Genomic DNA, 16,499 nt, shown 5'->3' on the forward strand with positions numbered 1-16,499 from the left:
CATATCACTTTAAACAGATGAAGTTTTTCTAGAGTCCTTTTTGTTTTGAAAGTTGGCTAATATTTCATTGCCATTTCCTTTTTAATGGGAACAATAATCACCATTGTAGCAATGCCTTTGAGTGAGGTTATTTGTGTCGTTGGGATTTTTAACCAACATGAGATTTGCATATTGCACACATGGTTAACACACAATTTAAACTTAAAATAATTAACTTTTTAATGAGAGTGCTTTTCGAGTGTTTTCCACTCTTAGTAATTACACTTGTTAAAAGTGACATGCAACCTACTGCCACGCTCTAAATGCATCCACTCCAACCAGAAATATCAAACATCATTCAATGAATAAAAGTTCACCATCACTAAAGAACATGGTCCTGGAGAGTAATCATATAATATCATAATTTAATGTTAATAATTAACATAAACCTATATGCTGCATCATGGATTTTCTAACATTACTTTCAGAAAGCTTTTAAATAAACTTTTGTATCATAGCTTTGAAGCTTTCAGTGATCGTCTGAATGCGTGGCAGATAAATCACTTTGCCTGACACAATCATTAAAGTTACACTAATTACATTCGCTAGTCTTTTAATCATTGCTAATATTTTTTGTCTTGTGCTATAATATTTAAAGATTGTCTAGTGTGTGTGAATAAAATATTCCTTGCACTGATTTTTTATTTGTTTTCTGAAAGTTCTTAAACTATAGATGTTGACATTGTCTCTTTTTTTTTTGTCTGTCTTTTGAAGAAAAAAATATTTGTTTGTTTCATATACTGAAGCTTGCAAAAAGCTGATGCCCTAGAGCAGGGTTCCTCAAATCTTACCCTGGAGGTCCAATGCGCTGCAGAGTTTAGCTCCAACCATGATCAAACACAGCTACCTGTGATTTTCTAATGATCCTGAAGACATTGATTAGCATGCTCAGGTGTGTTTGATTAGGGTTAGCGCTAAACTCTGCAGGAAAGTGGATCTCGTGGGCCAGATTTGAGGATCCCTGCCCTAGAGAATAGGGCAGGGATAATACATAACCTGCACATAATTGTTTTTGTCTCACTTCACAGCTAGATCATTACAAATAATCACCGGGCTCTCTCACAGTTGTGCAAATTCTACCATGAACCAGAGTTTGATTACTTTTTGTGCAACTGTAGCAAACTAGAATTTCACTGAAGTTTAGCTGCTGCTTTTCATTTTCCATGAAAGGTGTAGAGTCTATTTATTCCATCAGTTCCACAAAAGAAAATAGCTAATTTAAGACCTACAGGTGCACAACAAAGGTAAAGAAAAAGGCTTATGTGGTAGAGTGGAGTTGGATTTAAAGAAGAGAGGGTTATTGTCTTTTTCTTGCACTTTACCACTCTAATGATGCACTTATGTCATCCGCTCTTCCTTTTTTCTTACACCTTACCTACTTAAGGAGGAAGTCTTGATTGGTAAGTCGATGCTATCCGCAGATTCAGGGACTTACTGTAGGCCGCTGGTGGACTGTAAAATCTCTTCCGACAGGGGGCTAAAGCAGAAACATGTTCTTTTTGTTTTTCTCAAGGATTTACATAGAGTGATGGAGATATTTCTTTTGTCTGCAACCCTTTTCATATAATTATATATTTTTTTAAGTCCATTCTGTGATGTCTGTTCAATGTTCTTTAAAGGAAAAATACTTTCAAATTGGGGGATTTCTGTTTCCTTTTTCTCTCCCTTTCTTCGAACATAAAAGTAGCTGGAAGTTTATTCATGTAGGTTCTTTTTTCTCTTTTTTGATCTGGATGTTTCTTTAATTGTTCTCTTTCATTAGCATTGGTTCATTGTTTATTTTCTCTCTTCAGTCTCTATTTCATTAGTTTCTTTTGTTAGAGTACTTGCTTTGTTCTTCTCCTTTTCAAATTTCTCGCATGCGACAGATTTGCATGGCGTTTTTTAATCTTTTAGTTTCTGTCCCAAAAAACTTGATTAATTTCCTTTCTGCGCTCTGTAGGGACATTTGTGCCTTTTAAAGAGTACTCAAACTGCATCATGCAGGTAGCAGATTTTTGATGTGGCCTTGTTTTTCTTTAGAAAAACAACAACTTTGCTTTGTCTGCTTGCAGGTCTCACCATCACGTTCTGGGGTTGAGGATTTAAACAAAATGGTGATCGTCCAGGACTCAATATCCAATAAGGGCAAAGGACATGCAGATTACGATTCAGGAAATGACACGTCCTCTCCGCTGTCAAGTAAAACAGGCATCACAAAATCAAAGGTTACTGGAAACGGAAAGTTCTTGTGTCAGGATCTGACATCTCCTGAGAAGCTTAGGCTAGCCTATGGGGACAATGCCTCAGATTCAGGCAACTCACTAACCAGCTATGAATCTCTGGGTAAACCACTGGTCAAAGAAAATACCCTACACAGCTCTGACTTCAACAAGCTCAAACGGTGAGGCTTTACATCTGTTTGAATTGATTCTATTACAGTTAGAAAAAGTGTAGGTAAAAAATAATATATGGTATTCATCAAATGTATCACTGTTTAACATGCCATTAGACCATGCCAAATACGTTAACAATATCTTAATTTTGGGTGTAGGTTCAGCTTCCATTTCATTCTTGACATATTACCGCTGATGAGCGACTTTTCAAGTTAATAAAATAAAACAAAATCTAGCCAAACATGGATTGTTTGTTTTTTAGCCCAAACATAGTTTTTATTAAATTTAAAATAAAACTAAAGAGAAAATTAGAAATATTACTTGGCAACTGGCTGAAATAATTTTTATTTTTATATTTTATTTCAGTTAACGTTTGTAGATTTAGTTTTAGTTAACAATAGTAACCCTGGTACAGAGTGCAGTCTCTCTCTGCAGCTATGCAGATCTTCTATTATATTTTGAAGTATTAAAGTAAAGGTCTAAAATAATTTCCCTCTTATAATTGCAGTGAAAAAACGGGCAGCTACTCTGATTTGGAGAAGACAAAGCCTCTGGGTCTCATCACTGATAGGACTCGGAGTCCGTCTTCTGATAGATATCAGGATCGAACGAGGTCCCGCAGCAGAAGCATATCATCCCAAAGCAGATACTCAGGGCGCTATTCCAGAAGCCGATCCCAGTCCTCAGGGAGAAGGTGGGTCACACAGCTGCTATTTATTATAGAAACCACAACTCTGATTTGAAGCTTTTGATTTAGTTGCAAACTTGTATTTTTGTATCTGACTATATCATCTCCCTCGGCTCATTTACAGATCATATTCCCGTTCGTCTAGTTACTCCCTGGATTCACAGAGAGACAGTCTGTCTAGTGCGAGCAGTTACCACAGTCTAAATTACTCACGGTGCACACCAGACAGGTGAATTTCAGCTGAAAGAAGATGTGTAATTTTATCTAAAATAATTGTTTGACAATAACTGTCAAATTAACGAAATCTGTTATTAAACACATACACTCTCACATCTCTTTTATGTGTGGATGAAAAGGTTTCGAGAGCGGAAAAGGGACTGCAGTTCCTGCAAGAGTAGAAAGCACAGCAGGAGAAGACCTTGTTCCCCAATGAGGAAGAGAAGAAGAGATTCCCCCAGTCACCTGGAAGCCCGTAGAATTACAAGGTCTGTTCTTACAGAACTACTAGTGTTATGACACAAGCTAACAACCTACTCTATGAATCACAAAAGGGAAGTGCTACGCTGATCTTTCTTTGGAGATCAGTAAACCAAGATAGTTTACATATTTTTTCTAAACCTTTCTGCATTGATTGTGGAGAAAAATCTGTAGAAACCTGAGGAATGGATTTAAACGTGGAAAAATATTTAAACTAAGCTGAGAGTATTTTAGTAGAATTGGTAGCTGAATTATCAAATTAGCGAAAATATTATTTATTTTTTTGATTGTTTAAATATTTACAAAGCAATTGGCAGAAATGTCAGGCATTCAAATTCTTTCTGCTCACATCCTCAAGATGTGTGTGTGTGTGTATTTTTTTTTTCATTTTCCCTGTCCTATTGTTTCCAAGATTCAAACCACTGCTATACTTAATTATTATTATTATGTCATTTTTGAAATGCATAACCCTTGAGCTGTGTTAAATTATTTATTATTTTAATGCCTAGCTTTTTTTGTATTTTTAACTGTCATTATTTCTTTTGGGTCTGCAAATAGTGAGGTAAAGATATTTTATTATTTAGATCTCTTGAATTATTTATAAGATAAAACTTTTGATATTCACATAGCTAACTTTTGTTGTTGTTGTTGTTTATATCATTTATTTCCCACAGTTTAAACATCCAGTCCTGCACTAATCTAATCACACACTTATTACACATATTGTAAATGATGATGATATTTATAAATATGAATATTTTATAAAGCATATTTATTGGTTGTACATCAGTGCAACAGCAGAGAAACTATTACAGACTGGGAGAAATGAAGATGGCTGTCATAAGAATTCAGAGTGGCTAGATCAAGGATTTTTTTTAAAGGATCAAAGATATATATTTGGTGTGCGATACAGCTTGATGAAACGGCGTGTAAAAATCATCACCTTCATTGCGACAGATGATGGCAGTTTCTTTGTTTCTGTGTCATAAAGTCTATTTGAATGCTTGTTAAACGAAGGCATGGTGATCTCTATGCACTGTATATTATTAGCTGTCTGACTGTTGTGAATTCTGACACTTGTACAGATAAGTTGTAGAGGAAGGGGGGAAAACTTGAAGTGTATCACAAACTATTTATCTTCTTGAATTCATCTTGTTCTCTCATCTCAAAACGTAAATGAGTTTAGTAAATGAATATGTAAATCTGTTGTGTAAATATGCAAACGTTTAGTGTGGCAATATTAGGCATGGGTTTTATTTATTGAGATGGAGTAGTGGTACTGACTGTTTACAAGGCTGGCTTTCTAATTTACATCATTTGCATTCCCTCTAAAAAACAAAACATGCTAAAATGTTGCCATGAATCCAACCTATTTTACAAAATCCAAGTCAAAACATGCTACAGAGGATGCCATTGTCTTCTTTAATTGCAAAAAAAATGATTGCAATATCCTGTAATGCAAGTAATTTATTTATTTTTGCACATAATTAATGGTAAAGATATAAAGCAAGTGTGTCTTTGTTTTAGTGCAAAGTTAAAAATCTCAATGCAGGGCACCAGGGTGAACAAAGAAAAGGTACATTTTCCCTGTCCTATTGTTTCCAAGATTCAAAGCACTGCTATACTTAATTATTATTATTATGTCATTTTTGAAATGCATAACCCTTGAGCTGTGTTAAATTATTTATTATTTTAATGCCTAGCTTTTTTGTATTTTTAACTGTCATTATTTCTTTTGGGTCTGCAAATAGTGAGGTAAAGATATTTTATTATTTAGATCTCTTGAATTATTTATAAGATAAAACTTTTGATATTCACATAGCTAACTTTTGTTGTTGTTGTTGTTTATATCATTTATTTCCCACAGTTTAAACATCCAGTCCTGCACTAATCTAATCACACACTTATTACACATATTGTAAATGATGATGATATTTATAAATATGAATATTTTATAAAGCATATTTATTGGTTGTACATCAGTGCAACAGCAGAGAAACTATTACAGACTGGGAGAAATGAAGATGGCTGTCATAAGAATTCAGAGTGGCTAGATCAAGGATTTTTTTTAAAGGATCAAAGATATATATTTGGTGTGCGATACAGCTTGATGAAACGGCGTGTAAAAATCATCACCTTCATTGCGACAGATGATGGCAGTTTCTTTGTTTCTGTGTCATAAAGTCTATTTGAATGCTTGTTAAACGAAGGCATGGTGATCTCTATGCACTGTATATTATTAGCTGTCTGACTGTTGTGAATTCTGACACTTGTACAGATAAGTTGTAGAGGAAGGGGGAAAAACTTGAAGTGTATCACAAACTATTTATCTTCTTGAATTCATCTTGTTCTCTCATCTCAAAACGTAAATGAGTTTAGTAAATGAATATGTAAATCTGTTGTGTAAATATGCAAACGTTTAGTGTGGCAATATTAGGCATGGGCTTTATTTATTGAGATGGAGTAGTGGTACTGACTGTTTACAAGGCTGGCTTTCTAATTTACATCATTTGCATTCCCTCTAAAAAACAAAACATGCTAAAATGTTGCCATGAATCCAACCTATTTTACAAAATCCAAGTCAAAACATGCTACAGAGGATGCCATTGTCTTCTTTAATTGCAAAAAAAATGATTGCAATATCCTGTAATGCAAGTAATTTATTTATTTTTGCACATAATTAATGGTAAAGATATAAAGCAAGTGTGTCTTTGTTTTAGTGCAAAGTTAAAAATCTCAATGCAGGGCACCAGGCTGGAAGATTATGTCAAGAACATTCCCCTATCATTTTCCTCTATTCTACAATGTATATACAATGTTGTTTATGTGCACAAGAATATCAATGTCTCCCTTGCTAAAGTAAATCAATGCCTAGTTCTCTGTGGTCTGAATATGGTATGATATTCAAAGTTCTAAATAAATTATTAATCTAATTAATTCAACCACTATTTTGCTTATTTAAAATTGCACTCTCTTTATTCACTGTCTTTATGTGTGTGTGTGTGTACACAGTCCCACTTGAAAGTTTGTGAACCCTTTAGAACCCTTTTTTTTCTATATTTCTGCATAAATATGACTCAAGACATAATCAAAATTTCAAAAGTCCTTAAAGTAGACAAAGAGAACCCAATCAAAGACAAAAATATGTTCTTTGTCATTTATTTATTCAGGAAAATTATACAATATTACATATATGTGAGTGGCAAAAGGATTGGCAGCTAATTTGAAGGTGAAATTAGAGTCCATCTGTTTTTCAGAGTTGTTTTCAATCAGGTGTCAGTGCGTGCCCTGTTTTATTTAAAGAACAGGGTTCTATCAAAGTTCGTGTCTTTATGTGTGTGTGTGTGTGTACACAGTCCCGCTTGAAAGTTTGTGAACCCTTTAGAACCCTTTTTTTTTCTATATTTCTGCATAAATATGACTCAAGACATAATCAAAATTTCACACAAGTCCTGAAAGTAGACAAAGAGAACCCAATCAAAGACAAAAATATGTTCTTTGTCATTTATTTATTCAGGAAAATTATACAATATTACATATATGTGAGTGGCAAAAGGATTGGCAGCTAATTTGAAGGTGAAATTAGAGTCCATCTGTTTTTCAGAGTTGTTTTCAATCAGGTGTCAGTGCGTGCCCTGTTTTATTTAAAGAACAGGGTTCTATCAAAGTTCGATCATGTTTGTGGAAGTGTATCATGGCATGAACAAAGGAGATCTCTGAGGACCTCAGAAAAAGAGTTGCTGTTGCTCATCAGGCTAGAAAAGGTTACAAAAACATCTCTAAAGAGTTTGGACTCCACAAATCCACAGTCAGACAGATTGTGTACAAATAGAGGAAATTCAAGACCACTGTTACCCTCCCCAGGAGTGATTGACCAGCAAATATCACTCCAAAAGCAAAGGAACCCTGGGTAACTTCTAAGCAACTAAAGGCCTTTCTCACATTGGCTAATGTTAATGTTCATGAGTCCACCATCAGGAGAACTCTGAGCAACCATAGTGTGCATGGTGCATCCAAAAAGAACATCGCTTCAAGTCAGCAGTTTGCTAATGATCATGCGAACAAGCCAGAGGGCTACTGGAGAAATGTTTTGTGGACAGATGAGACCAAAATAGAACTTTTTGGTTTAAATATGAAGTGTTATGTTTGAAGAAAAGAACACACTGTATTCCAGCATAAGAACCTCATCCCATCTGTGAAAGACGGTGGTGCTGGTATCATGGTTTGAGCCTGTTTTGCTGCATCTGGTCCAGGACAGCTTGCCATCATTGATGGAACAATGAATTATAATTATGTCAGGACATCTGTCAGTGAACTAATTCACAAGAGAAAGTGGGTCATGCAGCAAGACAACGACCTCAAGCACACAAGTTGTTCTACCAAAGAAGAACAAAGCGAATGTTTCATAATGGTCAAGTCAAAGTCTGGATCTTAATCCAATTGCAATTTTGTGGAAGGAACTGAAGCAAGTAGTTCATAGGAGGAAACCCACCAACATCACTGAGCTGAAGCGGTTCTGTACTGAGGAATGGGCTAAATCTCCTTCAAGATGTTGTGCAGGACTGATCAGCAGTTACAAGAAACATTACCTACAGTTATTGTTGCAAAAGGGGGTCAGACCAGATACTGAATGCAACGATTCACATACTTTTGCCACTCACAGATATGTAACATTGGATCATTTTTCTCAATAAATAAATGGCAAAGAAAATAATTTTGTCTCATTTGTTTGGGTTCTCTTTGTCTACTTTCAGGAAAGGAAAATTGTATTATGTTTTGAGTCATTTTTATGCAGAAATATACACAACAAAATTATAAACGCAACACTTTTGTTTTTGCCCCCATTTTTCATGAGCTGAACTCAAAGATCTAAAACTTTTTCTATGTACACAAAAGGCCTATTTCTCTCAAATATTGTTCACAAATCTGTCTAAATCTGTGTTAGTGAGCACTTCTCCTTTGCCGAGATAATCCATCCACCTCACAGGTGTAGCATATCAAGATGCTGATTAGACAGCATGATTATTGCACAGGTGTGCCTTAGGCTGGCCACAATAAAAGGCCACTCTAAAATGTGCAGTTTTACTGTATTGGCAGTAAACTTCTAGAACTCCTACATGAGCACAGTGGTACAAGTAAATTTAGGTGCGTAATCACGCGCCTGGAGACTTGCGGCAAGTTTTTGAAACGGAATTAGTTTTGCGCCGTTTTTAATAACTTATATTCGTACTTCTGACAGGAACGCGACGTTTTGAACAAGAAAAGTTATCTAAATTCACTTTTTTCCCCAAGTTTCACCATGGCAGAAGGGGATTACTACACTATGGGCAACCGACAGAGGATTCCAAGGGATCCGTTTGGTGAACAGTCGCTCGCTTCTCGATTTATGGACGATGACTTTGGACTGCCACCTTTTCACGACGAGTTATCGATGGACTGGCCCGGCTGGGCACGACCTCGACTGAGCACGCGCCTTGACGCGCCGTGGACGGGCCCGTTGAGCACGGGCTTCCCGCGGGGCTTCAGCGCCAGATACAGCGAGGGTCGTTTATCAAATCAGTTCAGCCTTGGTGCTCATAAAAGACTTTCCACAAACATTAAAAAACCGTACAGATTTTTGAACAGCAGTTCATATATATTCAGTGAGCATACTATTTATGTATTTATTATTTTGCGATCCGCAAACTCTAATAATATATTATAAACATATTTAATAAAGAAAAAAAACTATTCAATCTAATTAGAAAGTATCAGGTTTTTGTGTGTTCTGTATATTTTTGTGATTATTAGAGTAGGGCATCTCATCATTAGTTTAGAAACTTAAAGTCAAACTCTAATATAATTGTGAATGTGACTCAAACAAAGTGTTCTTTACTATGTGTGGAGTTTCTGCCTATGCAAAGCATTACAAGGAAGGTTAGGATGTTGCTTTTTGCAGTGCATTTAGTAATATATTGCTGACAGTGGAAATTATTTATTTCATATACTGTGTTAAGTACAATTATTTTATCTAGCATTTCCCAAACGCTGCATTTGCCTCTCAAATCTCTAAAGCAGCTCTAAAAGTTCCCTCACCTCTTGACTTATGCAGCAGGAAGTGGCTTTGTGTGATATCACCATTCATTCATGTTCAAAACAAGTTCCACCCTTTCTCTGTAGAGAAGATATGAATTTATGGTAATCCAGCCTTAAAGGCATCACAATTCAAACAGACAGTAAGAACTCCTCTCATTAAAATGGCTGCAGTCAGTCTGCCTGCTGGATGATTAGACTAGTGTGTAGATGGAAATTTCTGGTGATAAACTTTGCATCAGGAGGCGATTTGTAATAATTGGCAACAGACTCTATTTCTGAGCCCAGCACCTGGAGCAGGACTCGCTCACTTTCTCTCTCTTTCTCTCATTGCAAGTGATGGCAGGCAGAACATTTAAATGAAAACCACAAAATGCATTGGGAATTATCTTCTAGCCACAAGCTGCCACACAGAAAATGAAGTTTGTTGAAAATTAAACCAAAATGAGAATATACTGAGTACACAAGGGTATAGTTTGAGCAACTTTCACAATTCTGGGTTAATATCAACTTTAGACTTGAGTTAGAACTCAATTAGTCTGGGTTATGTTCAGGCAATACTGTGTAGTTGTTAATATTAAACTGACCTTTGTCAACTTCTTAGTGTAACATTTGATTCCAAGCTTTGTGTCAGTGCAACTGCATGGTACAATCCAAAAAGCACTTTTTAAGTTGAAAAGTACAGTATGTATTTAGATATTAGCTATCAGATATGTACAACCACATTTTACAATGGCCTAAATCAGAATCTGGTTCAATCTGTGTCAAAAAGGTATATTTATGTATATTTATTTTGGCATTGATGGTTCCATTAAGAAACTTTAACATCCATGGAAACTTTTCATTGCACAAAGGTTCTTTATAGTGCATAAAGTTTACTTAGATTATCGAAAATGTTCTTCACCCTAAGTAAAAAATAGTTATTTTAAGAACTGTTTACTGAAAGGTTCTTTGGGGAACCCAAAATGGTTATTTTATGGCATTGCTGTGAAACCCCCCTTTTGGAAACTTTCTACTTATGGAAAAAATGGACATCATTCTAAACTCTCTGATTTTTCACAGAATCCCATCCGATGTGGACCCTCTCACTGTGTTCGCCTCTCTGTCTCCGGAAGGAGTTCTCATCATTGAAGCTCGGCAGACCCCTCCGTACTACCTTTACAGCAACGAAATGCCTGCAGAACCCATAGAAGAACCCGAGGCCAGACCTCAGGAACCCAGGATGGCTTCAGCCTAAGCCAGGGAGTGAATATGGGCTTACACACCCATGGTATTTATTCCAAGCCAGTGCCAAAATCTAGTTTTATCAGTTTCATAAATTTACTTAAACCAAAAGTCATTAATCTGCTAGTGAGTAGTCCATAAATCAAATGTCACTCTACATGGTACAAGGTTGGATCAAATACCAGTAGCTTTCAATTACTATGTCAATGAAGAAAAATGAATGTGATAGAGCTACTAGTCAAGTGGCAAGGGAGAGGTACGAAATGGGATGAGACCAGGCCGAATTTCTGTAGTATCGAGTCTATGGTCATAAACATACTCTACCCAAGTACCTTGATGCGAAAGCATGGGTAAACATTGTAATGGCAAGTCTCAAACCTCAAGGGGGCAATAGAGCTCCCTTCAAATGAATTGTTCTTCAAAGTGTTCTTCAAACATTCTTTAAAATATCTTCTTGTGTTCTGTAGAAGAAAGTCATACAGGTTTGGAACAACATGAGAGTGAGTAAACAATCACTGAATTTTAATTTCAACTATACATTTAACTAATTTTCTAGCTTGAGTTCTAAGTTAAGATTCTTCTTAAACTGTTGCTCCATCATGTTCTGATCAAATAGAGGACAACACTGGTAATGCAATGCATGCTTGTGTTGCAATATAAATTACTTTCAGACCCATTCAGATGTGAAACCAAGCTTGCTGAGCTAAAGTTTATGTTCACATACTTGTGTAGAGTACGTTTTGGACTTTCTGTCCCTCATATTGACCTAAACTTGTTTCCCCCCTGAATTCAAATGGAAGCACTGTTTAAATCATCTGCATATTTGTTACAATGGACTGTGTCTTCTCTGAGAACTGGGCCTGAATGCTGGAGCTCTTTCTCAAAGGCTGTTTATTGTCTCCTCTTCTTTTTCTTTTCTTATTTGCGTGTTTTCTTTTTTCTTTTTGTGTAGGGATGTAAGCTATGCATTTTTATAATAAATGGAATTTACAAAAGCAAGCCTTTTATTTATTACTCCTCTCTGCAAATCTCTAAAGTTAATAAATGAGCTGCATTGCCAATATAGTGGATGTTATTTCTCCTACGCTTTACACCTATTTGCTTATCCCACCTATATAACCTCCTGATGTTGTCGAGTAATAAATCAAGCATCATGCTCTCCTTTGTCTCACAATCCTCTCTCCTCTATCACATCTGGGTGTTCGATTGGTAGATTGGCTGTGTGCTTATGGGAGAGACTCCAGGGGAGTTGTCTCTGCACAGTGGCGGTAATTGGGTGACAGATTAGTGAGGAGATTATTCCGAATGCTTTGGCTCGCTTTAAATCTCCTCGACGAGGATGTGGAGAGAAAATATTGAAGAAAATGATACTCCATTGAGGGTTAACTGATGGGTGTTTGCCCATTGGATTTTTCTTGTCAAATCGATTTGCACTTTCTAGTTTCCTAATTTTGAGGGTTTGAGGTTAATGAATCCTGAATATAACCATGCTCAAGAGGCACTGGCATCATAACCATCCCAGTTAGATGAGAATTACACAATATTTACTAGAACTCAAGTGATGCAATGTGCAACCATATCCATTGCATAAAAAATCATATAAAATTCTCTGCAAGCACAACGAGAAGTCAACTAGGTGTCACATTGACAAATATCTGTCTGTCACCTTAAGCTGGAACATTTCTCAGCTTTCCCTGATTAATCACTCTTGTTATTGTAAAGCACAACAAGAAGCTTCACACAATCTTGCTCAGGTCTTTATTAGTACTAAGAAGATGCATGTTACAGTAAATTCGAAAATATTTATGGGAATTAAGAGGCTAAGGAAAGAGCTGGGATGTTGCTATCTTGCAGCCTACATTTTGCCTACATCCATTTCCTTTTGAAGCACCTGCTGAGGCTTGAACACCTCCTGGGTTTGCCCGAAGGTTGATTGCTCATCTTCTGTCACAGCAGGGTCTGTATATCCTTCTTCACCTTCCAGTTCTCGAGGCTGCGTGGCCTCTGCTTGCTCTCCTTGCTCGGAGGTGCTGGTGTCTTGAGTCTCTGGAGCCTGAGGCTTGTCTGCAGACTCATGGACTTCCTCTCTGTCTCGTTCGGTGCCCTCAACCGCCTCTTGAAAAGCACCTTCTTTGTCCTCCTCTCCGGGTTCACCGACCTGCTCTCTTTCAGACTCAGTGGTACCTGGTGCAGCTTCTGAGATGGACTGGGGTTGTGGTTCTCTAGATGGATCTACATCAGATACAGTCTGCTGGTCTCGTTCGGTGATCTGTCCACCCTCAGGAAGCTCAGTTGAGACTGAGGGTTCAGGCGTTTCTCCTTCAAATGATTCTGGTTTCGCTTCTGCTTCAACTTGAGGCTCATCAGCATCTTCTTGTTTTCCTCCAACGGTTTCCTCCAGCTGTGGCAAACGCGAAACAGTCTTTAAATGAAGTCAAGATCTTAAATGCCACATCAAGACCCTAAAATGCCAGGGTCAGTGTACACAAAAATTATTAATTTTCTGGGTTGTGAAGAAAGGCCATATGTCCCCTGCGGGAAAATAAGCTTTCATTTGATCTCTTTGTTGGTTATTAGAACAATTATGAGCCTGGTAATTGGAATTGCTGGATGATTAATTTATAAACTGACTTCAAATCTGGCATTTGACATTTACAAAATTGTAGAATTGTATACCTCTAATTATTTATGAAATCCGTATTGCTTTAATATAAAAAAATATATATATATTTTTTGCAGCCTGTTATGACGGCATGGCTTAACAAATTGGCATAAATTGACAAAGACATGCAACAGATAAAAAATATCTACATTCTAAAGTGATGCAAATTCATTTGAATGGCCACATCTCATGCAATAATATAATACAACAAAATAATTGAAATAATAAGTTTTGAGAAATCCTTTTATTCTCGCATGTCTGTATTACAACCTAGCTTCTCCTGCAAACTTAAATTGCTGTCAGCTTTTTGCCAATAGACTGGCTAAAATTACAGCTCCTGAGAAACAGTTACTCTACCTGCAATGTCTAGCTCTTATACAAAACCAATTAGGTACCGGAGGATGGATGGGTAGTGTTTATCCTTGAATTTACCTAGAAAAGTTTTCAATAATGATAATAATGGTGCCATTTCACCATGAATGGCAGAAAGCACCACTTAAATGTAATGGTGACATATTATAAACAAGTGCAATGCATGCCACCCAGAACACTCAGTGCCTAATTTTGAGCTTCAATAAGTGAAAATGTTCAGACTGTATGATTACAGATTAAACAGCTGTCAGAACTAATCAATACTTGGATGGGGATTTTGACATCAGCAGGGAGGGGAATGCCGGCTGATGGTGCTTCCACTGTAAGAATCCCATCGGAGGACAGACAGGACTGGAGACTTTCAGCTTCAACACCACCTGGAAGTCTTAGGCAGTGGTGAGAAAAAAAATTCTGATAATTAGTTTTTATTGATCAACAGCTTTGTGAAAATTTCACACACACTGTGCTAAAACAGAATAAAATAGACCTTTGGTTCTCTAGATGGATCTACATCAGATACAGTCTGCTGGTCTCGTTCGGTGATCTGTCCACCCTCAGGAAGCTCAGTTGAGACTGAGGGTTCAGGCGTTTCTCCTTCAAATGATTCTGGTTTCGCTTCTGCTTCAACTTGAGGCTCATCAGCATCTTCTTGTTTTCCTCCAACGGTTTCCTCCAGCTGTGGCAAACGCGAAACAGTCTTTAAATGAAGTCAAGATCTTAAATGCCACATCAAGACCCTAAAATGCCAGGGTCAGTGTACACAAAAATTATTAATTTTCTGGGTTGTGAAGAAAGGCCATATGTCCCCTGCGGGAAAATAAGCTTTCATTTGATCTCTTTGTTGGTTATTAGAACAATTATGAGCCTGGTAATTGGAATTGCTGGATGATTAATTTATAAACTGACTTCAAATCTGGCATTTGACATTTACAAAATTGTAGAATTGTATACCTCTAATTATTTATGAAATCCGTATTGCTTTAATATAAAAAAATATATATATATTTTTTGCAGCCTGTTATGACGGCATGGCTTAACAAATTGGCATAAATTGACAAAGACATGCAACAGATAAAAAATATCTACATTCTAAAGTGATGCAAATTCATTTGAATGGCCACATCTCATGCAATAATATAATACAACAAAATAATTGAAATAATAAGTTTTGAGAAATCCTTTTATTCTCGCATGTCTGTATTACAACCTAGCTTCTCCTGCAAACTTAAATTGCTGTCAGCTTTTTGCCAATAGACTGGCTAAAATTACAGCTCCTGAGAAACAGTTACTCTACCTGCAATGTCTAGCTCTTATACAAAACCAATTAGGTACCGGAGGATGGATGGGTAGTGTTTATCCTTGAATTTACCTAGAAAAGTTTTCAATAATGATAATAATGGTGCCATTTCACCATGAATGGCAGAAAGCACCACTTAAATGTAATGGTGACATATTATAAACAAGTGCAATGCATGCCACCCAGAACACTCAGTGCCTAATGTTGAGCTTCAATTAGTGAATATGGTCAGACTGTATGATTAAAGATTAAACAGCTGTCAGAACTAATCAATACCTGGATGGGGATATTGACATCAGCAGGGAGGGGAATGCTGGGTAATGGTGCCTCCACTGTAAGGATCCCATCTGCGGACAGATGCGACTGGAGATTTTCAGCATCAACACCACCTGGGAGTCTTAGGAAATGGTGAGAAAAAAATCAGCATGTTTGAATGATTTCTGAAGGATAATGTGACACTGAAGACTGGAGTAATGATGCTGAAAACTTAGCTTTCCCATCACAGGCATAAATTGCATTTTATAGTTATTTTAAATTGTAATAATATTTCACAACATTACTGTTTTTACTGTATATTTGATTAAATAAATACAGCCTTGATGATCATCCTCAAAAAATCTCACCAACCCCAAACTTTTAAATGAATTTGTTAACACTTACGTGTATTTTCTTGTGAAACATCTAGCAATGTAGCCGTGCTCATCTAGTCTTTCCTCATGCTTTCCTATAGATCAAAGATGTTAATACAAATTGAGAAGAATAACTTTAGCTCATAGAAGAGCATATTATATATTTTGTAAATTATTTAGTAAATTATTATGAATGGAATTTCCAAAAAATAAATAAATAATGTGTCATTTGGTAGCTGATATTAAATTCTTGCATTGTTGCATTTGGTAGCTGATATTAAAGGGGTCATATGATGTTGCTAAAAAGAACATTATTTTGTGTATTTGGTGTAATGAAATGTGTTTATGCGGTTTAAGGTTCAAAAAACACATTATTTTCCACATACTGTACATTATTTCCTTTGTTCCTTTCTGAAACGCGTAAATTTTCACAAAGCTCATCGGTCTGAAAAGCGAAGTGTGCTCTGATTGGCCAGCTATCCAGTGCATTATGATTGGCCGAATACCTCAAGCATGTGATGGGAATGTTACGCCCCTTACCATATTGTGATGCCCTGTCCGGCCGGAGCGATGAGACAAAAACATTCAAACCCATTATAAACGATGCATTTGTTGCATCCAGTGGGGACATAATTACGGATTATAATGACTTATACTGTCTTTT

At 36.6% G+C, this 16,499-nt stretch overlaps 3 protein-coding genes across 3 annotated transcripts in view; 2 read left to right on the forward strand and 1 right to left on the reverse strand.

The window, feature by feature from the left end:
- Positions 1–7,807, forward strand: part of LOC107561260 (serine/arginine repetitive matrix protein 4-like) — a 13,777-nt gene extending 5,970 nt beyond the window's left edge. The window contains exons 4-9 of the mRNA XM_016245671.1: positions 2,094–2,422; positions 2,923–3,108; positions 3,227–3,331; positions 3,459–3,587; positions 7,558–7,666; positions 7,754–7,807. Of these exons, the coding sequence (XP_016101157.1) occupies positions 2,094–2,422; positions 2,923–3,108; positions 3,227–3,331; positions 3,459–3,587; positions 7,558–7,666; positions 7,754–7,807 (912 nt within the window). The remainder of the gene's footprint in view (positions 1–2,093; positions 2,423–2,922; positions 3,109–3,226; positions 3,332–3,458; positions 3,588–7,557; positions 7,667–7,753) is intronic.
- Positions 7,808–8,674: 867 nt separating this feature from the next.
- LOC107561261 (heat shock protein beta-8-like) lies at positions 8,675–12,013 on the forward strand. Its single transcript, XM_016245672.1, has 2 exons — positions 8,675–9,149; positions 10,653–12,013. Exons 1-2 carry the CDS (start codon positions 8,879–8,881, stop codon positions 10,886–10,888), a joined length of 507 nt encoding a protein of 168 aa, XP_016101158.1. The 5' UTR covers positions 8,675–8,878; the 3' UTR covers positions 10,889–12,013.
- A 717-nt stretch (positions 12,014–12,730) lies between these two features.
- LOC107561263 (uncharacterized) overlaps positions 12,731–16,499 on the reverse strand; it is a 10,706-nt gene continuing 6,937 nt past the window's right edge. Inside the window, exon 4 of the mRNA XM_016245673.1 lies at positions 12,731–13,276. Within this exon, the coding sequence (XP_016101159.1) occupies positions 12,731–13,276 (546 nt within the window). The remainder of the gene's footprint in view (positions 13,277–16,499) is intronic.

The sequence above is a fragment of the Sinocyclocheilus grahami genome, unplaced genomic scaffold, assembly GCF_001515645.1.
Source record: "Sinocyclocheilus grahami isolate Dianchi unplaced genomic scaffold, SAMN03320097.WGS_v1.1 scaffold762.1, whole genome shotgun sequence".
Taxonomy (NCBI): Eukaryota; Metazoa; Chordata; class Actinopteri; order Cypriniformes; family Cyprinidae; genus Sinocyclocheilus; species Sinocyclocheilus grahami.